The sequence below is a fragment of the Engraulis encrasicolus genome, chromosome 13 (assembly GCF_034702125.1).
Source record: "Engraulis encrasicolus isolate BLACKSEA-1 chromosome 13, IST_EnEncr_1.0, whole genome shotgun sequence".
Lineage (NCBI taxonomy): Eukaryota > Metazoa > Chordata > Actinopteri > Clupeiformes > Engraulidae > Engraulis > Engraulis encrasicolus.
The window spans coordinates 12,795,414-12,820,528 of NC_085869.1; the positions used below are offsets into that span (position 1 = coordinate 12,795,414).

General features: G+C 43.4%; 1 protein-coding gene across 2 annotated transcripts; it reads left to right on the forward strand.

The window, feature by feature from the left end:
* The first annotated feature begins 1,778 nt into the window (after positions 1-1,778).
* Positions 1,779-24,505, forward strand: lacc1 (laccase (multicopper oxidoreductase) domain containing 1). Of its 2 annotated transcripts, none has more exons than XM_063213070.1 (5): positions 1,779-2,414; positions 4,798-4,976; positions 6,252-6,423; positions 17,273-17,498; positions 24,321-24,505. In XM_063213070.1, the coding sequence occupies exons 1-5, from the start codon at positions 1,895-1,897 to the stop codon at positions 24,370-24,372; spliced, it is 1,149 nt and encodes a 382-aa protein (XP_063069140.1). In that variant the 5' UTR covers positions 1,779-1,894; the 3' UTR covers positions 24,373-24,505. The 2 variants fall into 2 exon arrangements, with proteins under 2 accessions (XP_063069140.1, XP_063069139.1); XM_063213069.1 differs by lacking the exon at positions 24,321-24,505 and adding an exon at positions 20,103-20,951.
* The last annotated feature ends 610 nt before the right edge of the window (positions 24,506-25,115 follow it).

Consider the following 25,115-nt stretch of genomic DNA (forward strand, 5'->3'; position numbering starts at 1 on the left):
ATATAGGTTTTTCGGACGCCATTTTGAAAAATCCAAGATGGCCGCCACCTGTGCAAATGGAAACATTGTTTTTCTGATTGCTTATACTATCTACTTTTCAAAAATGTATAGTTTTCCAAATCCCCATAAAAATCCAGCAAGAATACATAATGAACTTGACTAATAGCAGCAGTGGGGCAATTCAAGTGAATAGGCAGCTTGAAAATTAATCTATTATTTTCGTGAAGACTTTACGAAAGGCGGGCAATAACGTGAATGCACCACGAAAATTAATACATTATTTTCGTGAAGACTTTACGAAAGGCGTGAGATAGGGCTCAATACAAATATCACACAGTGCACCTTTAAAGCTGCAAGAGGCATAGGTAAGAGCCGTGTTTTTTTCACAGTAAACAGTAGGCTACATCACTTCTTGTAGGCTACCACTGTGTGTGTATGTGTGTGTGTGTGTTTGGAGCGAGTGATTGGTGTGTGTGTGTGTGTGTGTGTGTGGGGTGGGGTGGGGGGTGGGGGGGTGCACACAGTGGGCCGGCTTTTCAATTGATCCTTGACCCTGGATCACTTCCTTGGACTATGAACGGTGACTTTGGATTTGACTTTGGCAACTTGACACTTTGGACACTTTTTCTAGTTTTTTAAATCTTGTGTGTATGTTTGTTTGTGTGTGTGTGTGAGTGGGATAGAGAGATCTGACCTGTGAATATATGTATGGTGTATATACTGTATGTGCAATGTTGTGTGTGTTGTCTTTGTGTCTTCTTCTGTATTCATGTATGTATGCTACTTGACACCTTGATTCCCTCGGGATCAATAAATGATACTCCATTCTACTCTACTCCATTCTAGTTTGATCTACATAAGAAGCGGTAGGGGGGCTGAGCCATATCCTGCGCCGCTCCCACCGGATTACCACTGTGTTTGTGAGGAAGGACATAACTGTTTCCAAGCATTTTCACTACCACTGGTAAAAATCGCTTACAGTAGCTAAAGGCCTAGTGAAATAATGCATGAAAATTGGCTCCTTTTGGAAAACAGTGGTCCTATTGAATGTTGAGGTAATTTCAGATGGCCCCAAGTTAATCTCGTCCAATAGGCCTCCTTGTCAGTAATCCATAACAGAGATGTCAAAAGTAGGCCTAAAGGTTAAAGTGGAAAAAATAGAAGCAGTTTCCTTCCAACTCAAATAACTTATGTGAGTAACCCCGTGTACTTGTCTTACAATCAGCTAAGTCTGCACCGGTTGAATCAAGTTTGTGGTGGGTCCTTTTAGGTTTTAATGTTTTTCCCATTAGGTAGGCTACAATTGTGTAACAGCTGTGTAATATCATGTGCTAGTGTTGTACTTACACCACAAATTCATTTTTACTTTTACTTTTAACGCCTCTGATCAATAGAGAAAACTTTGACAGGAAAATAGGCATATTTTTCCCAGCAGATGACCTGTCTAAGTAACTGTGACTTTCTCAATAATCAATCAATCAATCAATCAATCAATCAATCATTAGGATGTAGGAAATATTTAAAGTGACAGGCAGTTGCCATTTAAATTGATTCACAATTCCAATGGCACTGGAAACAGTCAATGTTTGTCGTGTCAAGGCAACAGAGAAAATGTAGAACTAGACCAGCGCGCCTTTAACAAATTACATACAGGCCTACATACACATGTTCTTGCAGCAGTAAAATTACACAACTTTTACTTCCGAAAAATAGAAACGACGGCATGCTACATGATGATGTCACTGGCTTCAGACACACATCAGGTGACTAGAGGGTAAACAAGGAAGAAGTTGCGCACGACTTATTTAAAACGGAATTAAAAATTGTCTAGCTAGAACTAGTGTTTATCCGCACGGTTCCTCTCTGTTGCCTACCCAATTGTCTTGTTATCGCCATGTCGAAAGTTGCTGTCGTGGATGTTGCCAGTGCCCCAGACTCTGAATTCAGCGGTGATAAGTTAATTAGAAAGGTTTCAATGATCCTCGATCGGGCAGGTGAAGTGGGTGAGCCTATTTATGTTATCGATTCTTTGAATCGAAATAACATGAGCGCCACAACCCTGCAGTCGGATGGATTCAAAACCTTAAACAAACAGATTCGTTTTTTAAATGACACGTGCGTTCCTGCTGCGCTGTATACAGTTAAGCAAGATTTGGATAGGCGTAACCTGAGTAGTGTGGTTGTAATTACGCCATGCCATCGCAGAACAGTGCTGCAAAAATATCAAGAGCTTCTTTTCACAACTTTATACAACTTCGTATATATAAATAATGATAGGCCTATATCTGATGACTCCAGCGCTGGTGATGGGGCTTCGGAGGAGATTGTTCAAGTGTCTGACGATGTCGCTACATTTGTGAGACAGCTTCCAGCAATTGGTGAGATTTCTGTCCTCCAGTCCCCTCTTGTTCCTGGTAAGTCACATCGCAAAACACAGATGTTTTTTTTCCTTTACAAGGCTATGTAGAAATCTTTTTTTTTTAATTTTAGGCTTATTGCGCAATATAGTACCTTAGGCTACACATAAGCATCACCCACCACTTTTATTTAGGCAATTTATTTTTAACTTTTTAAAAGAAACACATGTTTTCTCATGCCCCTAGTTCACGTAGCCTATGTATACCCCCCTTCTAAACAATGCACCAAATTAATGTTATTCAATTAAAGGTGCACTGTGTAGGATGGTGGCCAGAGTAGGCATTGCAACTAGCTGCTCATTGCGAATGTGTATGCCTACTGCCACATTTGACCATTTCCTGAATATTTACTAAATAATAAAGTAATATTTACTAGTGTATGACCAAGGTATAGGGGCCTACGTGTCGCAGCTAAAAATGTCTTTCTGGAAATTCAAAATGGCAGATGTGGTGAACATTCATGTATGAAAAATGCAATTCTACCAGTCATAATGAATACTTAGAACAGAGAGAGTAGAGAGAGAGAGGTTCCATTGACCCATTGTTTCCTGGTTCTATTATGGCCCCCCTTAGGCAGACCTAGGCAGACCTAAGGACTGTTCTATTCATTGTAGGAGCATTATGACACGCCCCTTTATAGGCGAGTACATCTATGCAAAAAAAAGACCTAACCCCAAAAAAATTGATACAAAAGGTTTTTCAACTGATTTTGTTACCTCTAAGTGTCCTTAATAACATACTAAAAATCTAGGAAAATCTGACTTCAGGAAAGGTGTCATTTTCAAGATCAAAGTTTTTTAAAATAAAGGTTACTACATGATAATTACATTGGCATGAACTAACATGTTTTCAGGATCTGTTTGTTTGGAGTGCTGTTTGGGTGGATAAAGACACTACTGCTATGATAATATCCATGTGCTGTTTGTCAGGGCACATCATCAGTGATGAATCATGGTGTCACTAGGTATTTTGGGTCTTTCAGCAGCTGAACTGAATAGACGGTAGCCACTACATGTGTAAGTAGAGGGCAAGGTGAAACGGTTGGTACTGGAGACAGACAATGTCCTGAAAGGACATAGGGCTTTAGCATAGCTTTCGGGTAAGCCAGAGTAGGGCCTGTTGTAGCTTCATAGGCAAGGGTCAGGGCCTTGTATTCAATTAGGGCATGAAAAAGAGGACATGACTGGGAAACTGAGGCTATGTGGTCAGAGAATAATAGATGGTCATCAACAATGACACCTAGATTTCTTGTGACCTTATTTGAGGCAACAGTAGCAGAATCCATATTGAGCTCGATATCATGGCAACCTAAATCTTTGGCTGGGATCACCAGCAGTACATTTGGGCGAGGCTCAACTGAAGGTTGCATTCCTTCATACTTGTGGATAGTTCAGAGAGGCAAGCGGAAATGTGTGTGACCATGGAGTCATCTGGCACAAAGTAACTGTGCTTCATCGGTGTAACAGTAGTATGAGAAGCTGTGAGAACAGATAACATGGCCCAGTGATGTGGTGTACATGGCAAATAGGAGTCCCAGCACCAGCCTTTAGGACACCTCTGTGGAGAGGCTATGATTTGAGGACAGCTGACCTTGCCCTTGATACATGCTAAGAATGATACCACCAGAATGTCTGGAAGAACTTGAGAGAGAGAGATGTTAAATAATCATGTTTTGAAAAAAAATGCTAGCTGGTGTGTCTGCACAAAGATTTTTAGATTTACTACAAAACAAAAAGAGATGTCCATAATCTCTTCTGAAGATATCTTCTGGCTTCCTAGAAACAAAATAAAAGAGTAATTTTGAGCTTGGCTTTTTTAGATTTTGAGGTTTTGCATTTTGAAATTTAATGCATATTTAATTAGATATAGTCCAATTACCATATTAAAACATAACATCTCAGAAAACTTGCAATACATTTTTTTCTCACAAATATGTGAGTAATCACCGGATTAAGTTTCATGGTGATATTGGCAAGCTTAATTTTTTGGCCTATTCACCTGGAGTGTCTCTTGACCCTTATAATAAGCCTATGGTAGCCATGTTGAAAAACTCATTTCCCAAAGTCAGATTTTACTAGATTTTTAGTATGTCATTTAGCAGGTCCAATAGTAATAGAATCCATAAAAAAACCTTTTGTATCAATTTTTTTGGGGTTAAACCCTAAATGTACTCGCCTATTAGGCAGACCGGAACCTGATCGCGTTAGGTGCCCATAGAAACCTATTATGTTGGCATATCTCTATAGAATATCTCTGCTTAGAATTTGATGGAGGAAGTAGTTGTGTGAATGGGCAGCATGAATTCTGGAAATAAACGACTACAATTATTAGGCTACATGGTGCACCTTTAAAGTACTCCCACTCTGTGTGTCCGTTGTAGGCTGTTTCTCTCATGGTTTCACCACCAGAACAGGAGGAATCTCTTACATCAGAACCCTCAGCTCCCTCAACCTCTTCAGCAGCTCAAAGCGGAGAGATCCTCAGAGCGTCGTTCGTGAGAATATCAGACGTCTTGGACTCAAAGTAGGCTTTCAGCCTCACCAGTTTCACATGGTTAAGGTGAGATGTTCAATAAGCTTAGTTCTGATGCGAAGTGAAGTGAAAGTGAAAGCCCAACTGGGAAGCTCCAACTCCCATTGTCATTGTGACACAGCACTCCACAGCACACAAGTGTTCACTGCACACAACGAAATTGCATTTATGAATGAAATGAATGAAACTTTATTGTCATTGTACAGTTACAACGAAATTGGTAAAGTGCAGATGCTCACGGTGCTTAAAAATCAACAAAGAAGCCTATATATACTGTATAAAAATAATTCAGATTTTAAAAAGTCAGCTGTGCAAAATTAAGTGTGTAGATTGCTTTTGGATAAAAACTGTCTTTTAGCCTGTTTGTTTTTGTACCCAGAGCCCTGTAACGCCTGCCTGATGGCAGCAGCTCAAACAGTTTATGTCCAGTATGGTAGGGGTCTCTGATGATTTGCTTGGCTTTCTTTAGACAGCGACAGGACGACCTTACTTGGAACACCAACACCACTGCCACCATCAAGAAGGCACAACAGAGACTGTACTTCCTTAGGGTCTTACGGGCTAACCATCTACCCCAAAGTCTACTGGTGGCCTTCTACCGGAGCTCCATAGAGAGCATCCTAACATACTGTTTATGTGTGTGGTATTCCAGCTGCACAGCAGCGGACAAAAGAGCTCTTCAGAGAGTAGTCAGCACAGCTCAGAAGATCACCAGCTGTCCCCTGCCCTCTTTAGAGGAGTTGTTCTCCTGTTGGTACAAAAACAAACAGGCTAAAAGACAGTTTTTATCCAAAAGCATTTATGCCTCACCCGTGCAAGGGGGCAGCCCCCAATGGCGCCCCTGGGGGGCAGTGCGGCGGGAAGGTACCATGCTCAGGGTACCTCAGTCATGGAGGAGGAAGGGGGAGAGCACTGGTTAATTACTCCCCCCACCAACCTGGCTGGTCGGGAGTCGAAGCGGCAACCTTTCGAAGTCTGACACCCTAACCGCTTACCCATGAATGCCTAGACTAGAGTGTGGTATGGCACGTTAGTGAACCTAACTACCGAGGCCTCATACAGTATTGGTAGCATTGAGCTATCTGTCTTGACCTGAAACACACATAAATACAATTAAGCACACAGAAAGACAAAATATATATTTTAGCAAACTTGATGAAAGTGTTCAGAATAATGTAGCCTATTGAAACATTTAATCATTTCTCATTGTGCAAACCCTTATTTGTCACTGACTCATAAATGGGCGGTTATTAGGTGATCTATTTATGTTCTTACAACATAGTTGATGTTGATTTGTTTCAGGTTGATCATGCCAGTGATGTATGGGTGGTGGGAGACCATGTCCCAGAAGGAATGCGCTACGACGGGATGGTTACAAATCAGGCCGATGTGGTTCTAGCAGCACCGGGGGCCGACTGCATGCCTCTGCTCTTCAGTGACCCTGTGGCGAAAGCCATCGGAGTAGCGCACGCAGGTGGGTTTTAGTATTTTTGGGGTGCTTTTTGGCCTTTATTATTACAGGACAGTGTGAGAGTAGACAGGAAATGATTGGGAGAGAGACACTGGGCAGGGCCGGGATATGACCCCGGCCGGATTCGAACCGGGGTCCCAGTGGGCAATGTAAGCCCAAATGTGGGGGGCTTAGCGTGCTGCACCACAGCGCCCCCTCATGCAGGTAGGTTTAATGCTAAGTTTCTCTCTATTCTTTTTTTATTATGTTTATTTTTACTGTTTTTGTGCATTACCAAAAGGCTCTCCTTTTGTTTCATCTGTCCTCAAATGTGTGAAATGTCATTTGTCCTCCATGATTGGTAGATTTCTAAACAACATAACAAACATGAAACAAGATGGCCGCGACCTGTGCGGCTGCAGCGAAGCCAGCTCCCGATATCAATGTGCATTTTCTGTACATTGGAAACTGGTCGAATGCAATTTCAAACTTCTGTGCTAACCTTGTTACATGGATTTTTGACAAGAAAGTACACATTACTTGACTTGACTAACTGTTGTAATGGGGACACCTTAGTCTTTTTGGTGACCTTCTATTGTTTGGAAGTCTTGTTTTTGCAAATAGCACCATTTCTGGTGTCCTCTAACTAACGGCTAATTGCTCATTTATCTTCACCATTGTGACAGAGGAACAAGGTGTAACGTGTGGCTTTCTAAGTGAAAGTGAAAAGTGAAAGCCCATTGGGAAACTCCAACTCCCATTGTCATTGTGACACAGCACTCCACAGCACACAAGTGAACACTGCACACAACGAAATTGCATTTATGTCTCACCCGTGCAAGGGGGCAGCCCTCAATGGCGCCCCTGGGGAGCAGTGCGGTGGGACGGTACCATGCTCAGGGTACCTCAGTCATGGAGGAGGATGGGGGAGAGCACTGGTTGATTACTTCCCCCACCAACCTGGCGGGTCAGGAGTCGAACCGGCAACCTTTGGGCTGCAAGTCTGGCGCCCTAACCACTTAAGCATGACTGCCCTAAAATACCAATATCATTATCCATTTGCTAATTGATGTACCATGGACTAAAACAATGTGTCACAAGTGCTTCCCATTTGTGATTTACTAGGCGAGTCAAATTAGGTTTCCATAGTGATTTTTAGGAAAGGGTACCAATACCAGTGACACCGGAAGCTTTAAACCCCCCCCCCCCTTTTTTTTTCACAGTTTATTTTTCATCATTTGCTATTTTATCTTAAACACATGCTATCTGTAGTAGTGGTGTGGATCGTCAATGATCTCACGATTCAATCCAATTACGATCCGGAGGGTAACGATTCGATCCGATCCGATCAGATCCGATTCAACGATGCATTGCGATGCGCAGGGACGGAGCACAAGTTTGTGACGGGGTTATGTCGAGGTCCTCTACCCATATGCTATGCTTGATGTTACAAACGTCTAGCCTAATTGTCTGTTATTGTTCACAACATTCGCACCCCCCCAGGGATGAGCTCAAACATTAATATTATTGTAATGTGCAATTATAGAAAAAGAAAGAGGCGACTGTGTGGGCGCAACCGCAGCCAACAGTAATTCGTTTGTCAACCACCTTATCCAAATCGACCTCAATGCCCTCCTCCCATAGATTACTAACACATTCTATACCTCCTCCACATCCAAGATAACTGTCACGACCAAGATGCGCGGCCCCATCCTTGTCCGAAACAGATTCATTTTTAAAATGCCAGCCTTCTCGTCGATAGGCTATATGGTTCCGCTTTGCCAAGGGTGAAACTTGGGGAGACGTGTGGAAACGGCCGGGGATCACTGCGTGCATACTGGCTATTCAATTAATGTGATGAAGGATGGTCAAACTTTAGATGCTGCATGCCACGAAAGGGGCAATTTTTCGGGAGCAGCTAAGTAAAATGTTTAGGGCTCGGGAGGGAGGAACTGAACAGTTGTCAAATAACTTGGGCCCTACTTGACTATACTGAAATCGGCAACCTAGGCGATATAGCCTACACACTGGCCCAGAATATGTAGCCTAGCCTATCTGCTGAATAGCCACTGCGCAGGGCTAACCACCACATAAGTGCATTTCACGAGCTTGTTTCAATGCGATTTGCCAAAGTTGGTTGCTGCACCAATGCGTTGTTAAAAAGGATTCATGGGGGAACAACGCATAATACAAAAAAAACCCCACAAAGCCTTCCTTGGCGCTTAACCCATTATTGTCTTACCTTAAGTTGTCTTATTTCAACGAAGCTTGTTTGATATAATCAGTTGATCCATGCAAACAAATATTTAACTGCCGCATGCCTTCACATCGCGACCATTATAGACACCTGACCTAACTTCAGCCATTCGTTAGTCTCGCCCCCCTCCTACCGGCAAAGCTGCGCTATAGGTTACATTTCGAGGGCTTAGAGCCAGAGGGGGACGTAGGTCCAAAGTGGCATTTTAGCTCTAGTTCTAATGCAAACACGAGCGCGGGGAGCTTTAACTGAACCGTGTGATGAACAGCATCACCTGTTTTAGGCTATCATTTATTAATCCCGAGGGAAATCAAGGACAATATAGGCCTATAGATATTTTGTAAAGCATGGGTCTACTTTGTGTTATTATTCAGTGTCTCTTCTGGAGGTCGTATCTTAATTTGCAAATAGTTGGTGCCAGTTTCTCGACCTAAGATGGATGCTATAAGAAAAGTAACCAGATGGCAGTAAAACGCCTGCGAATTATTCCATGTGCGATCAACTCGAAAAATGAAACCAAGCCGTGTTATCCCATTCGTCCACAACGGGGAAAATTAAACCTGTCACCATGGGCATGGGCACCAAGGGCGAAACTTTGATTTTGACATTGGTGGGAACACAAAAGTGCTCCAAGACAAAGATTCCAGAAGCTTTTTTGCATGATCAATCATAGGTTCATGTCATGCAGATGTAGGGCGCAGTCTATGAATATGGTCATTGATCCACGTCGATTTATTAAGCACGAGCGGTGCTGTCCTCATAGCCTATTTGTTTCAAACGTGTATGACGCGCAATGCCGATTTAATGTCACGCTTTCAAAGACGATGATTATTGAGAACGGAGAACGAGACACGGAATAGGTTAGATAGGCCTAGGTGAAATTAATGTGGAGAGCACGGTCTATGAATATGGTCATTGATCCACGTTGATTTATAAGCACGAGCGGTGCTGTCCCCATAGCCTATTTGTTTCAAAAATGTATGATGCGCAATGCCGATTTAATGTCAGGCTTTCAAAGACGTTGATTATTGGGAGAACGGAGAACGAGACACAGAATAGGTTAGAGGTTGATGAAATTCATGTGGAGAGAGAGAAAGAGGGAGAGAGAGAGTGGGCAGCACCAACCCTTTGGATGTAGTGATGCATGCGCAACCGAAATTGAAAGAAAAAACAGGGAGGGAGGAGAGGCTAAATTGGAGGCGCGGGTATGATTATTTTAAATGTATTAATACACCTGTTGCAGGACTGGTCGGCGGTGGAGTGGACAGAGAGATGAACGAAACTTGTTTCCAAAAATAGAGGTCTTTTTATTTATTGTTTTCTTCTTTTCTAAAACTTTCTTCAAGTGCAAATATTTACAATGTCCCCAAAAATAAAGTTGAAAATGCAAAACATAAACTAATCAAAACAAAATATCAAAAATGCAAAAATAAACAGGCTTCAAGTTTGCCAGGCTAAATCAAAATAAATGACCCTGAGCACAACTACACTACAGCCAAGACACAGTACCTTTCTCAAAGACGTTTACACCTCAACTGAAGCTCTGAGGCCTCTACTGAGTTTCTATACTCGTAGCCCCTCCCCACAGATGAGCCCAGTTGCCAAAAGTAAATCAATTAACTAAATAACACAAATCTAAATGGAAAATAACAACAGAAAAGAATGAACACAAAATACCTAAACACCCAAAATAATTTCCAGTAAACAAAATCCCTCCAACACATTATAAAAATGCATTTTCCCCAAAACCGGTAAAACACCCCCGCTAAAATAGTATGCGCCGCCCGGAGCGCGCGCACCCCCCAATATCTACACAGTAGCCCAGTCCCTCGGTTTCGTCCGAGAAGGAGGATATGTTTGGTATGCTGCTGGTGAGTCTACAGAAATCGGATGTGTTTGTAACGTTTCCTTAAACATTAAATTGCAAAAACGGTTGTATGTGTAAGTGTGTTTTGTTACCGGTATATGTTATGTTAACAGATGAATGAATGTTTGTGAACAATGGCGTGTGTTGAAACGCGAGTGGTGAGACAATGACAAACGCTACCAAAATGCTGGTTGGCCACCCCTGCACTCGGTAAACAATGCTAATGAAATGCTATGGCAAATGGTGAAGTGTGGAATGCTCAAACCGGGTAACCAGACAGAAAACGGAAATGGAAATGAAGTGCTACTCACTGCAGTAGGACAGCTGATGTTTCAAAAATGCCGGCGGATAGCTCCCTAGGCGCCTATGCGCTTGCGTGAGTAACCAGGTGTCAGTGATTGGGCGTAAGCGTCACGGCTCTCTCCGTGACATTTCCCCCCCCTTCTGAAAATGCCCCCTGTGGCATTCAAATCAAGTCACTCAGGTCTGGACAGGAAGTCTGCTGTACAATTAAATTTCCCCGCCCTGTACAACACATCAAAATCAAAAGGCTGGATTGCCAAGAACCCCCTGGTGATCCTGGAATTGGTGTCCAGCATACTCCCCAACCAGGACAAAGCTCTGTGGTCAGTTTCAAGTACAAATTTACGCCCCAATAAATAGTACTTAAAAGAGTCAAGTGCCCATTTTGTGGCAAGACATTCTTTTTCTACCGTGGAGTAGTTCTGCTCCCTGGGTAGCAGCTTACTGCTTATGTAAGCCACTGGCTGCAATTGTCCTTCCTCCCCCTGCAGGAGGACAGCACCCAGGCCTCGGTCAGATGCATCCGTCTGAACAGTGAACTGTCTTTCGAAGTCTGGACTGAGGAGCACAGGCTCTTGACACAAAGAGTCCTTTAAGTCCTGAAATGCGCTCTCGCACTCCTCAGACCACTGGACCTTGTTGGGTTGGCTCTTGCGGGTTAGTTCAGTCAGCACAGCTGCTTTCTCTGAAAAGTTCTGAATGAAGCGCCTGTACCAACCCACAAGACCCAAGAACGACCGTACCAGCTTCTTGGTGGTTGGCCGCTCAGCAGACTTGATCGCCTCCACCTTCCCCAACTGAGGACGGATGACCCCTCTGCCCAGAACATAGCCCAGGTAGGAGGTCTCCTCCCTGGCCAAGGCACACTTGTCTGGGTGGATGGTGAGACCCGCCTCCTTAACCAAGGAGAGGATCTGCTGCAGATGTTGGAGGTGCTCCCCCCAGGTGGCGCTATAGATCACGATGTCATAGGCGGCGGCAAAGCCCTCCGCCCCCCTGAGGATCCTGTCCATCAAACGCTGGAAGCTCGCTGGCGCCCCATGCAGGCCGAAGGGTAGAACCGTGAACTGGAAGTGCCCGAATGGTGTTCTGAAGGCAGTGAGCTCTTTGCTGCCCTCTGCCAGTGGCACCTGCCAATAACCTTTGCACAAGTCTAGTGTGCTCAGGTACTTGGTCTTGCCCAGGCGCTCAACGAGGTCGTCGACCCTTGGCATGGGGTACGGGTCAAACTTTGCCTGCATGTTGACCTTGCGAAAGTCCAAGCAGAATCTCAGGCTGCCATCTTTCTTGGGTATCAGGATCACTGGACTGCTCCACTCGCTGAAGGACGGCTCGATGACCCCCAGCTCAAGCATCATGTCCAGCTCCTCTTTCATGACCGGCAGCAGTCGCTCCGGCACTCTGTAGCAAGGCTGCCGCACTGGGTTGTCGTCCTTGAGCACCACCCGGTGCTCCACCAGCTCCGTCCGCCCAGGTCGTTGAGTGAAGAGGCCCTCTGGTAGGATGTTGCAGAGGTCACGCTGGCACTCCTCCGACAGATGGCTGAGGTCCAGCTGGCTCTCCTCCTCTCGGCCTGGCAGATACTGTTCGCTGTACTCTTCCTCCTCTTCGACTGCTCGGATGAACAGCGCTGACGCTGCCTGCTGTGGCTCTGACTGCAGTTCTGGCTCCGCCCGCTCCATCCACCGCTTCAACATGTTGACATGGAAGACTTGATGTTTCTTTCGACGATCTGGCATGTTGATCTCATAGGTCACCTTTCCCATCTTGCGCGTCACGGTGTAGGGCCACTGCCATTTAGCCAACAGCTTGTTGTCTGAGCTGGGCAACAACAGCAGGACCCAGTCACCAGGCTGGAAGCTGCGCGTACGGGCAGACCGGTCGTACCATGCCTTCTGTCTTTCTTGGGACTTGCGGAGGTTGTCTTGAGCCATGGCAGTCACAGCAGTCAGCTTCTCCCTCATCTTCAAGACGTAGGAGATGATGTCCGTCTGCTCCGATGTCTCTCCTTCCCAGGTCTCCTTCAGCACGTCCAGTGGTCCCCGTACCTGATGTCCATACAGCAGTTCGAAGGGAGAGAACCCCGTTGACTCTTGGGGAACCTCTCTGTACGCGAACAACAGGTAGGGTATCCACTGGTCCCACTCTTTGCCGCTGTCATCCACAAACCGTCTGAGCATGTTCAGCAGGGTCTGATTGAACCGCTCGACGAGTCCATCAGTCTGTGGGTGATAGGGAGTGGTTCTGATGCGCTTTATCCCTAACAGGTCATAAACTTGCTTAAGGGTTTTGCTCATGAAATTTGGGCCTTGGTCTGTTAACACCTCACGGGGAATTCCTACTCTGGAAAAGAGCTGAAGTAGGCAGGAGGCAACTTGCTTAGCAGTGACAACTTTTAGGGGGAAGGCCTCTGGGTACCGGGTAGCGTAGTCACATATTACTAAGATGAAGCGGTTCCCTGACCTACTCTGTTCCAGGGGACCAACCACATCTACTGCAATGCGCTCAAAAGGGGTGTCAACTACAGGGAGTGGCACTAATGGGGCACGTGCAAAACCTTTCCCTCCTGCTAGCTGACATTGGCAACATGACCGGCAGTAATCTCTCACTTGAACAAACATTCCTGGCCAGTAAAAGCGTCTGCTAATGCGTTGTAATGTCTTCATATGTGCTAGGTGACCTGCCCAAGGGATTGTGTGGCCTAGCTCCAACACTTGCTGTCTGTACTGCTCTGGCACTACAAGCTGCAAACCATCTTCACTTTGTCGGTACAGAATGTTATTTTGCATGGTAAAAACCTAATTTCCAAGGGCTGGGACAAAAGAAGAACCTTCCTCTGCCTCCTTAAACAGTTTGGCTAGCGTTGGGTCTGCACGTTGCAGTACAGCAACATCACCATTAAAATGTACATCAGCATCAGACAGGCTAGGGGGTTCTACATCTGAGTCACTCTGTAGGCCTGACTGCTCTACGATGTCTAGCACTGTCTCTCTGCGCTTGGCACATCTCTCCTCACGGGTGCATGCTGGCTCAACTGGGACATCTTCACCATAAAAAGGAAAATCAGCCATGTCAAGTGGTTTAGCCTTCGCCATAGCTCTTGTTGCTACACAGCTTAAAGCAGTTTTCCCTACTAGATCTGGCAACACAGGGAGGTCTTGGCCTAACAGTATTGGGTATGGCAGTTTGGGGACCAGCCCCACCTTGAGCAAATATGTCTGACCACATATGCCAACATACACCTCTGCTGTGCTATGCTCACTTGTATCACCATGAACACAACAGATAGTCAACTTTTCATTTTCATTTCTGCACTCAAGGGGGACTAAATCTGCCTGAACCAATGTCTGTGTGCATCCTGTGTCGACTAGGGCCGTGGTGGGTTTACCATTAAGCTGTACATTAATGATGGGATCTCTACTCTGCTGAGTCATAATGGGTGGGCTAGGGTTGGGTACATAGCATAGGTGGGAATGCTTGGGCTTTCTGAGGGGGCAAGCGGGGCTCTTGTGACCTTCCCTACCACAGTTAAAGCATGAAACACCTTGGGGCTTAACACTGCTATGGGTTGGGGGTGGGGTGTTCCTACTGTAGTTAGGGGGCGCACCAGAACCACGTCCACTACCAACACCATCAGACTTACCCCAGGGTTGGCGGTCCAGCACTCCGGCGTAGCGGTACCTCTTGGAGCCTTTGTGTGCGGCGACGAAATTCTCCACCAGGGTGGCGGCCTCTGCTGCGGTCATCGGGTTGCGTTCTTTGACCCAGGTCCTCACCTCTGGATAGAGAACGCGCAGGTATTGCTCCAGCACCATGGTCTCCATGAGGGCCTCTTTGCTGCTCGTGTCGTACTTCACCCATGTATAAAACAGGTCTTTAAGGCGTATGTACAGTTCTTGTGGTGTTTCGTCTTGGTTGGTGTCCATCGCTCGAAACTGTGAGCGGTACGTCTCTGCGTTTATCTCATATTTCTTCAGGATTGCTTCTTTTAGTTTGTCAAAGTTCATGTTGTTCTCAGGGTCCATTGCAATGAAGGCGCTCCTGGCTTTGCCTGTTAACAGTGGTATTAGGTGGATTGCCCAATCCTCCTTTGGCCACTCACAGGCTGCTGCCAGCTTCTCAAACGTTGTCAGGTAGTGGTCGATGTTGTCGGTCTCCTCCAGCTTTGGCATCTTCAGCTTGTATGGCGTCTTGCTCCCTCTGGTGGTGTCTGTGGCCGGTTCGGGTGTTGAAGTGCGAGAGGGAACTGGCGTGCCCCCCCTCTCTCTCACATTCTCCACATCGAGCTGGAGCTGGTTCACCTGATGGTTAAGGACGGAATACTGCTGGGCTTGCCGGGCAGACTCCTTCTCCAGCTTCACATCTCTGGCTCGCTGCACCTCCATGAAGGACTCGAACATTCTTGCCAGCCGATCCAGGGAAGACTCATCTCTCCTCTCTGTGTTAGCTGTGGCTGTTGCTGTCGCCTCTGCGTCATCCCCGACTGCTGCTGCTGCTGTTCTTGTTGTTTCTGCTGCTGCTACCTCTTCATTGGCTTTGCTTGCTTGCTTCCTGGTGGTCGACATCTTTGTCTTCAACTCTGCCACTCCAAAGTCCTCACTTCTGACACCACATGTTGCAGGACTGGTCGGCGGTGGAGTGGACAGAGAGATGAACGAAACTTGTTTCCAAAAATAGAGCTCTTTTTATTATTTTTTTCTTCTTTTCTAAAACTTTCTTCAAGTGCAAATATTTACAATGTCCCCAAAATAAAGTTGAAAATGCAAAACATAAACTAATCAAAACGAAATATCAAAAATGCAAAAATAAACAGGCTTCAAGTTTGCCAGGCTAAATCAAAATAAATGACCCTGAGCACAACTACACTACAGCCAAGACACAGTACCTTTCTCAAAGACGTTTACACCTCAACTGAAGCTCTGAGGCCTCTACTGAGTTTCTATACTCGTAGCCCCTCCCCACAGATGAGCCCAGTTGCCAAAAGTAAATCAATTAACTAAATAACAAAAATCTAAATGGAAAATAACAACAGAAAAGAATGAACACAAAATACCTAAACACCCAAAATAATTTCCAGTAAACAAAATCCCTCCAACACATTATAAAAATGCATTTTCCCCAAAACCGGTAAAACACCCCCGCTAAAATAGTATGCGCCGCCCGGAGCGCGCGCACCCCCCAATATCTACACAGTAGCCCAGTCCCTCGGTTTCGTCCGAGAAGGAGGAAATGTTTGGTATGCTGCTGGTGAGTCTACAGAAATCGGATGTGTTTGTAACGTTTCCTTAAACATTAAATTGCAAAAACGGTTGTATGTGTAAGTGTGTTTTGTTACCGGTATATGTTATGTTAACAGATGAATGAATGTTTGTGAACAATGGCGCGTGTTGAAACGCGAGTGGTGAGACAATGACAAACGCTACCAAAATGCTGGTTGGCCACCCCTGCACTCGGTAAACAATGCTAATGAAATGCTATGGCAAATGGTGAAGTGTGGAATGCTCAAACCGGGTAACCAGACAGAAAACGGGAATGGAAATGAAGTGCTACTCACTCCAGTAGGACAGCTGATGTTTCAAAAATGCCGGCAGATAGCTGCCTAGGCGCCTATGCGCTTGCGTGAGTAACCAGGTGTCAGTGATTGGGCGTAAGCGTCACGGCTCTCTCCGTGACAACACCGAATCGATCCGGCTTGTGGCCGAATCGATGCTGGATCGTCAATGCCCTGGATCGCGATCCTTTGCCGCATCGATTACTTTTGACGGCCCTAATCTGTAGTAAAATCTTATGACTTATGTGATGTCCATATCCTGGGCCTTGTTCAGTCTTTCAGTGTCTGAGGTCTGCTTAGGCCAAGCGGCCAGCCATGCCAGTCCAGACACGTTTATTTACACTTTTGCCAAAGGGAGAGGAAGAGCAGAGCGCTTGGTCAGCAAAAGCACGTTTTTTATTTTATTTCATTGCTGATATAATACGGTCATTGACAGTTGCAAAACCCAACACTTCCCATTTCTATTTCTAATGTGCCGTCTGGTCTCAAGATCCTCAAAGTATTTCTTATTTACAGTTCAGTCAGCATTTTGAAAGGTCCTCCTCTGAGCCATCTTCATTTTGATCTCATGCCTTTTACAGAGCTGCACAAAAGACATTTTTTTTACTGATGATAGTTTTTTTAGAACATTTTTAGATCATTTTAAAATAGGAACTAAAATTATTCTTACACGTGGTCAAGGGCACTTCTGCAAAATATTCCTGGCTCAGGGACTAACAGTTGCAAATATTGTTGGCTGTTTTTCCTCAGATTTACCCTTTCATTAAATCATCTTAAATTCGCTGCTACTCTTTTTAAAAATAATATAAGTATTATATATGTTTTTGGGAAAAAAAGAACTTTCACAGACTGTTACTCTTGTTTTTCCTCTATTCGTTGGTTTCGTCCAATAAAGGGTGGAAAGGCACACTAATGGGAATTGCTATGGCAACAGTGAATGCCATGGTTTCACGATTTGGCAGTAAACCGGAAAATATCGTTGCTGTGATTGGACCCTCTGTTGGAGACTGCTGCTTCCGACTTGACCAGGGATCAGCTAAAGAGTTTCAGTCCATACACCCAGACTGTGTCAGGGAAGATGGGACACCCCGGCCTTATGTCAACATTAGATTGGCCACAAGGTAATTTATTTACATTTGTGTACGGATTAAATATCAATTGAATCGTGTAATAAATGTATTGTTAAATGTATGGTTAAATGTATTGTATGTGTTGTTAAATGAAACTAAGAGGTGTAACTAGTGTTGCACCGATACCGATACCAGTATCAGCCGGGGCCCCGATACCAGTGGTGTAGTCTACTTTTTTATGGTGAGTATACTGTATATTTTAGCATTTTTTGAAGTGGGTATACTGTGTTTATTTGTGCTATTCAAAACAATGGATCAATCAATTTTAAGTGGGTATACTGAAATCCCTGAAATTTAGAAGTGGGTATACTCCGTATACCCGCGTTCTACGTAGACTACACCACTGCCCGATACTACACTAAAATGGTGGTATCGGTATCGGCCGATACCAACAAATAGGGCACCGATACCATTTCCAGATGCTCGTATGACACTTAAACGCAGCCTTGATCTTAGTTATTTTATATCATTGGTACTTAAAAAGTATAAAAAGTTCTACTGGAGTAGGCAGCAGCCTGACAAAGCCATAATAGCAATGATGTTACATCTAAGTAGTAGCCCGTCTAACTTTTTATATATATACGGTATATAAATTTCAAACAGAGTAGTATACAGTCCCAGGAAAAAGTTTGTACACCCTTTGAAATTTCTTACATTTCTGTCAAAATTGATCATAAAACATGGTCTGATCTTCCCGGAAATCTCAAGAAGGAACAATCAGAGTCTGCTTTAAATAATTCCACCCAAACATTTACATGTTATCATATTTTTATTGGTCATAAGGCCATAACATTCACAGGAGAGCAGGGCATAAGTAAGTGCACCCTTGCATTAAGTAGGTTTTAACCCTCAGTTAGTTGCAATATCATCAACCAGACTTGTCCTGTAGTTGCAGATCAGATTAACAAAACAATCTGTTTGTATCTTGTCTCCCTTTTCTTTAGAGAACTGCCTCTCGTCAGCAAGGTTTGTGGGATGTCTTGAGTGCATAGCTTTCTTGACTTCATGCCTTATAATCTTAATTGCTTTTTGTAAGGGCTTTGACTGGGCTATTTCAGAATGTGTATTTCATTATTATGAAGCCATTCTAAAGTTGATTTGCTTCTAAAGTATGGGTTGTTGTCACATTTCAGGACCCATACTCTTGTGTGCTTCAACTGTGTGACAGACTTCCTCAAGTTTTTTTTCTGTAAAATATCACAATAAACTTGAGTTCATTGTTCCACTGATAATAGCAAACTGTCAAGGGCCTGAGGCAGCAAGGTAGCCGCATATAATGATGCTCCCGCCACCATACTCAGAAGAGGAGATGTAACCAAGAATAGCTAAAAATGGGATTCTAATGGGGATCTAAAATTAATGGGGTTTCTGTCCAAAAAAATATTGCTGCACCTTTGAGGTTTGCGAAAAAGCATTTATATGCTTCATAGAATTACTGCAAAATATTCTGTAGACCAATGTTGAAACCAAAGTTGAATTGTTCAGGGGAACACACAATGTCATGTTTGGAGGAGAACTGGAGAACCACACCTTCACCAAAACATCATCTCCACCTTTGAGTATGGTGGCGGGAGCATCATTATATGCGGCTACCTTGCTGCCTCAGGCCCTATTCAGTTTGCTATTATCAGTGGAACAGTGAACTCAGAAGTTTATAAAGATATTTTACAGAAAAAAGTGAGGTAGTCTGTCACACAGTTGAAGCACACAAGAGGATGGGTGCTGAAATGTGACAACAACCCATACTTTAGAAGCAAATCGACTTTAGAATGGCTTCATAATAATGAAATACACATTCTGGAATAGCCCAGTCAAAGCCCTGACAAAAAACAATTGATATTATATGGCATGAAGTCAAGAAAGCTATGCACTCCAGACATCCCACAAACCTTGCTGACGAGAGGCAGTTTTCTAAAGAAGAGGGAGACCAGATACATCCAGATTGTTTTCTTAATCTGATCTGCAACTACAGGAAACATCTGGTTGAGGTTATTGCGACTAACTTAGGGTCAAAACCTATTGAATGCAGGGGTGTACTTACTTATGCCTTGCTGTCCTGTGAATGTTTACATCTTATGGCCAATGAAAATATGAAAACTTGTAAATGTTTGGGTTGAATTAGTTAAAGCAGACTCTGGTTGTTCCTTCTTGTGATTTCCGGGAAGATCAGACCATGTTTTATGACAAATTTTGACAGAAAGGTAAGAAATTTCAAAGGGTGTACAAACTTTTTCCTGGGACTGTATGTATGGTATCGGTATCGGCCGGTACTGCACAATCGGGTATCGGTATCTGGGCTAAAAAATGGTATTCGTGCAAAACTAGGTGTAACGCACTCAACTCAACCAAAGTAAAAAAAACTGGGTGCTCATTCCTCAAGAATATACGAAATAAAGAGAACAGGCAACCCGACACTGAAGAAGGTTAAGACCGAAACATCTGACGGGCAATTAAAAAACAAAACAAAACAAAAGAGTGCTGTCCTGTCCTATTTATTTAATGTGTTGTTAAATGTGAATGTATTGTTAATTGCTGTGAATTTGTGTTATAACACAAATGTCTAGGAATGTTTAATACATTGACCTTGTGATTTAGAGTTCTTCTGGAAAAAGGAGGGCTCCACTCCAAACATATCCATGACGACACTTCGACAGACATTCCAAACGTCACATTGTGCACTTCTTGCCACTCTGACATGTTTTTTTCTCATGTTCGAGATGGGACCAATTTTGGCACACAAATTGGTTTCCTTTGGATTCAATCTGAACAGTAATTGTCATTGAAACACTGTTCAAACTTCGATCTGTTCATTTTGTCACATTTTCCCCAATTTGTTGATGGGAATGATCTTTGATATTTTGTAATACTTTCCCTGAACATTACTGTCATGTTTGATGCATTCTTAGGTTTTATCACAGTAGGCCTACGTGTCATAGGTCATACGATTAGACTGACTTTTTATACTGTTACAATATGTTATGTACACATAGAAGTGCATTTTTTACATAGTGAGCTATTAAAATAGTTTTGTATGTCACTCTAATGAAGAGTTTTTACTGTAATGATAATGAATTAAATGATTCATGATTAATGTGGACTGGCTCTGAATTTTTCTGAAATTATTGAAGGGTGAGGAGAGCAACTCTGAAGTGCAACTGAGTTAACTTCGTACAATATATCAGGACTGTGAAACATACACAGAACAGAATGCATATGTAATGTAGAAATGGTCTTCCGCAGTGTGTTGGTAAACACTGAAGAGCGGTTAAGCCAGAGTGCCTCTCTGACCAAGCAAATATACACATTAATTGTGTGGTTTTCAAAAGCATTGTGATATGTGAATACATCAATTGGCAGCAGTGTGTGAAAGTGTGAGTCGAAAGAATTGCGTTCATGGTTTACTCCACTGTCAAGATTACCTGCACTCTTCCCTTTCTTGCTGAATTCCCATTTTAAAAGTCTGTATGAATAAATAAATAGAATAAAACTGCTCAACTGAGTGTCAGTGAATTCATCCTGAATACATCCATGTCATCTCTTTTCAGCTGTGGTCTTGAGGCCCACAAATGTTGTAACTTAGTAGCATTGCCATGTACAGTCCAGGCCACTTTATTAGAATAGCATGATTTATTTCCATAATTCCGTCAATAATGTTAAACTGTCATGGATTATAGATTCATGGCCCAGTTTTCTAACTATTCCAATCACTCTATTGTTTATTGTTACATATTTTGGCCTTCCAGCTTTAAAAAAAAACATGAATTGGGAAATTCGCATCATTAGAATATTGTAATAAAATCACAATTTTCTTCAGCAAAATGCAGGTCACATCAAATCTGTTGAAATTTGGTACTTTCTACATAACCTGCGATGTTCAATACTTGATTAGGACTCTCTCTGTCTTAATAAGTGCCATGATGTGTTTAACATTGAAGTCAATGGCAGAAACAGTGCTTGGGAGCTATGGAAGCCCAGATATCCTTGATGCTTTACTATCAGCTGTTCTTGGTGGTTGACCTGGTGACCCACACTTCACTCTTCAATATACCCTGTAGATTTCCATGCCACGTTTTGGTGTTACCTCACCAGTTTAATTCTAACACACCAGAAATAAAACCCCCTTCATTTTCAATGGGGTGTCATTTCTGGTGATTTAGAATTAAACTGGTGAGTTAGCGCCAAAATGTGGCATGGAAATCTACAGGGTATATTGAAGAGTGAAGTGTGGGTCACCAGGTCAACCATCATGGCAGTTATTAAGACAGAGAGAGTTCTAACCAAGTATTGAACATTGCATGATATGTAGAAAGTACCAAATTTCAACTGATTTGATGTGACCCAAATATTGTGGATGAAAATTGTGATTTTATTACAATATTCTAATGATGCGAATTTCCCAATTCATGGGTTTTTTTAAGCTGGAAGGCCAAAATATGTAAAAATAAACAATAGAGTGATTGGAATAGTTAGAAAACTGGGCCATGAATCTATTATCTATGACAGTTTAACATTGTTGATGGAATTATGGAAATAAATCAACTTTTTCATGCTATTCTAATAAAGTGGCCTGGAGCTGTATATAATTTATTGAACGAGTTCCAGTTTTGCAAATACAAAAAGAAGTATCAATGAATTACTATTAATTTATTGGGTAATACTTTATAATACTGACTCCTTGTTAAGCATTAGTTATGAATTTGTTAAGCATCATATTTAATTCACTTGATGTCAACGCTCATTATTCCAATTCCATAATTTTGACATAACAAATGCAAATGAGTAGACCTAATAACCAATCAAAATCTGGAACGATACTCGCCAATGGCGGTTCTACTCATTTGGGGGCCTTAGGTAAAGTATAGACAATAGGGCCCTGTTGAATTGTTTTTGCAGGCATCTATCATTACGGGGCTGACTGTTTCGGGTCACCTACAGTGGACAGTTTTGGTTGGGCCCTAGCAGAGGTGTCAAAAGTAGAAGATAAAAATTAAGAAACACAATTTTCTTCCAACACATGTAATTTATTGGAGTAACCAGTAGACTAGTGTTTCTCAACGGGGGTGGTATAGCCCCCCATGGGGCCGTTGGGGAGCTCTACGGGGCGTTGCGAAGGATACAGCTGAGAGGGGGCGGTGCTTATTTGCCATTGGGGCATTAGTCAGGGTTTAGTGGGGCATTAGTCAGGCGCGTTGTCAGGGTTATGATGAGGTCAAGGGGGCATTTGGAAGCTTGTGATGAGTCCAAGGGGGCATTTGTTCAAAAAAAGCTTGAGAACGACTGCAGTAGACGGAGGCATCCAGACCTTCTGAGGGGGGAATGATGGAAAATGTTTGACAACCACTGCCTTGAGAGCAGCATCATTTCACAAATCCTTCACCCCTACAGGCAACACTCGGGCTAACACACACACATCTGCAACGTTTTCCTGATTGATTTCGTTTGTGTGTAGTGTGAGTGTAAGGTGCTGCTGGAGATGGGAACCAGACAGCTCAGTCTAATGTTCACCGCATCTACGACTCACTTGACCTAAAGCAGGCATTATGATATACAGTGCCCGGGGAAAAAAAAATTGAAGGCCTTTTCCTTAATGCCATGTGGAATAGCGAAGGGCGCCTATTTAGCTCTGCCAGTCCTACAACAAAGCAGCAGAATAAAGAGTGAGAGCGAAGGGCAGAACAGTGTTGAGTTAACTCTGCGAAACACTGCAAAAAAGGCAGTCAGTAGGTCACGAGATTGAAGGGATAGATTCAGTAGCTCAAGGTCTCAGTCAAGATGTTGTTAAGCCTCTGAAGAAGTCTTGATAGGGAATGAGGCTTCTGGTCCTTGACACCTTGAATGTAAAACTGGCTGCATATAACAAACAACATGGAACATGGTTATGGAAATACCTTATTTACTTTTGATATGATCAATGCTCAGTCATGCTTGTTCTCAGTCTAATTTCAACAAGGTGTAACCAAGCAACCAAACAGGTGGTAGGAGGCAGGGCTGGATCGGCCATCTGTCGTACCGGGCATTTCCCGGTGGGCCCTGCACCCTTGTGGGCCCCTATTTTCAGAAATGTACAAAATATTTTCTTTTAACATTTCTGAAAATAGGGCCCCATGAGGGTGCGTGGCCCACCGGTGAGTCAGTTCTGTGCCGCTAATTATGAGGAGCCCCTTTAAGCCAAAGTGCCTGGGCTCCATTTCTCCCCCAGCCCAACCCTGGTAGGAGGTAACTGTACACACTGCTTTGTGGAAAAGATGAAAACACAATGCTGCTGTTCTGTTGCTTCTTTGCATAAGACCATGCCTTTGGCTTTTTGGCTGAAAACAAGTTGCACAACAGAATCTCTATGTGTGTTCTCTTCTCTAGTCCACACTTACTATTTCACTCTATTACGAGATTTATGCAAATAATGGCCTGCTCAGGAAAGCATGGGGGCATGTACTGTAGGCCTTTGTATGCAATACCACCTGGGGTTAGATTTTCCAATGTTCATTTCACAATTCAAGAAGGTAGAGAATGCGCGCACATCAGTGGTACAGGTGCTGGACAAAATAAAGTAACTGAAGTAAATGATAGAAGTCCGCAACACTGTTAATGCTCCCAGTGATTTATTTGCACTAAATTGTGCAAATAAATCACTGTGAGCATTAACAGTGTAGCGGACTTGTATCTTTTACTTCATTTCACAATTCACTTCGATTGGGGATACTTGACTTTGATGTGTGTGTGTGTGTGTGTGTGTGTGTGTGTGTGTGTGTGTGTGTGTGTGTGTGTGTGTGTGTGTGTGTGTGTGTGTGTGTGTTTTGATTGTTCTTCATTTAGAATTCCATGGACCAACAAAATCAGTGAATTCGAGCTAGCAGGTGAACCCTAAAAGAGACTACAAAAGGACCAATGGATACACACCAGAACCACCCTTACCCCAGACCAGGTTTGCGCGCTATTGGAACCCACCCACACATAAAATAATACAGTGTAGAATTGTATAGAGCTGAAAAAAAGTATGACTATGCCATTGTCTCCCCAGTTTTACGTATTGTTTCAAACCTACGTGGTAATCACTCAAGATAATGGAAAAAAAGAGGAGGCGCACACAAGACTTGTGTGAAAAAGTGTATTGAAGTCGAAATTAAACAACAGAAGTCTAAGGTTAACTGGAGAAACAGACGTTTCGGAGCTAGTCCAGTCTCTACTGGAGACATTGAGAATGGACTAGCTCCGAAACGTCTGTCTTGTGTGCGCCTCCTTTTTTCCATTATCTTGAGTGATTACTACTTTTTGAGAGTGCACGCACCAAGCAATACACAAGTATTAAGTTCAGGCGCAGACGCCGACCTTTGTTGGTCTTTAGTCATTCAAACCTAAGTGTGCATACTGTAGGAGGAAAGGAGTTCAGCTGCTTAGACCTGTGTTTGTTAACAACACCACCTTTTGGCAAATGCAAATTCATTTTGTGTCTTTTCTGTACAAAAATTACATATTGGCAAAAAAACCTCATGTCACCATTTCATATGGTGTGGTGTAATTTTAGGTGTGGATGGTGGGGACATGTCCATACCACTTTTGAGATGAACCTAGCTCATCCCCACCACCTTTTCCAAATATATAATGGAAAGA

Excerpts from the sequence above, each read along its gene's own strand:
- lacc1 (XM_063213069.1), top strand. The coding sequence starts at position 1,895 with ATGTCGAAAGTTGCTGTCGTGGATGTTGCCAGTGCCCCAGACTCTGAA. Across the intron at positions 2,415-4,797 it reads CCAGTCCCCTCTTGTTCCTG|GCTGTTTCTCTCATGGTTTC; the intron begins GTAAGTCACATC and ends TGTCCGTTGTAG. Across the intron at positions 4,977-6,251 it reads ACCAGTTTCACATGGTTAAG|GTTGATCATGCCAGTGATGT; the intron begins GTGAGATGTTCA and ends GATTTGTTTCAG.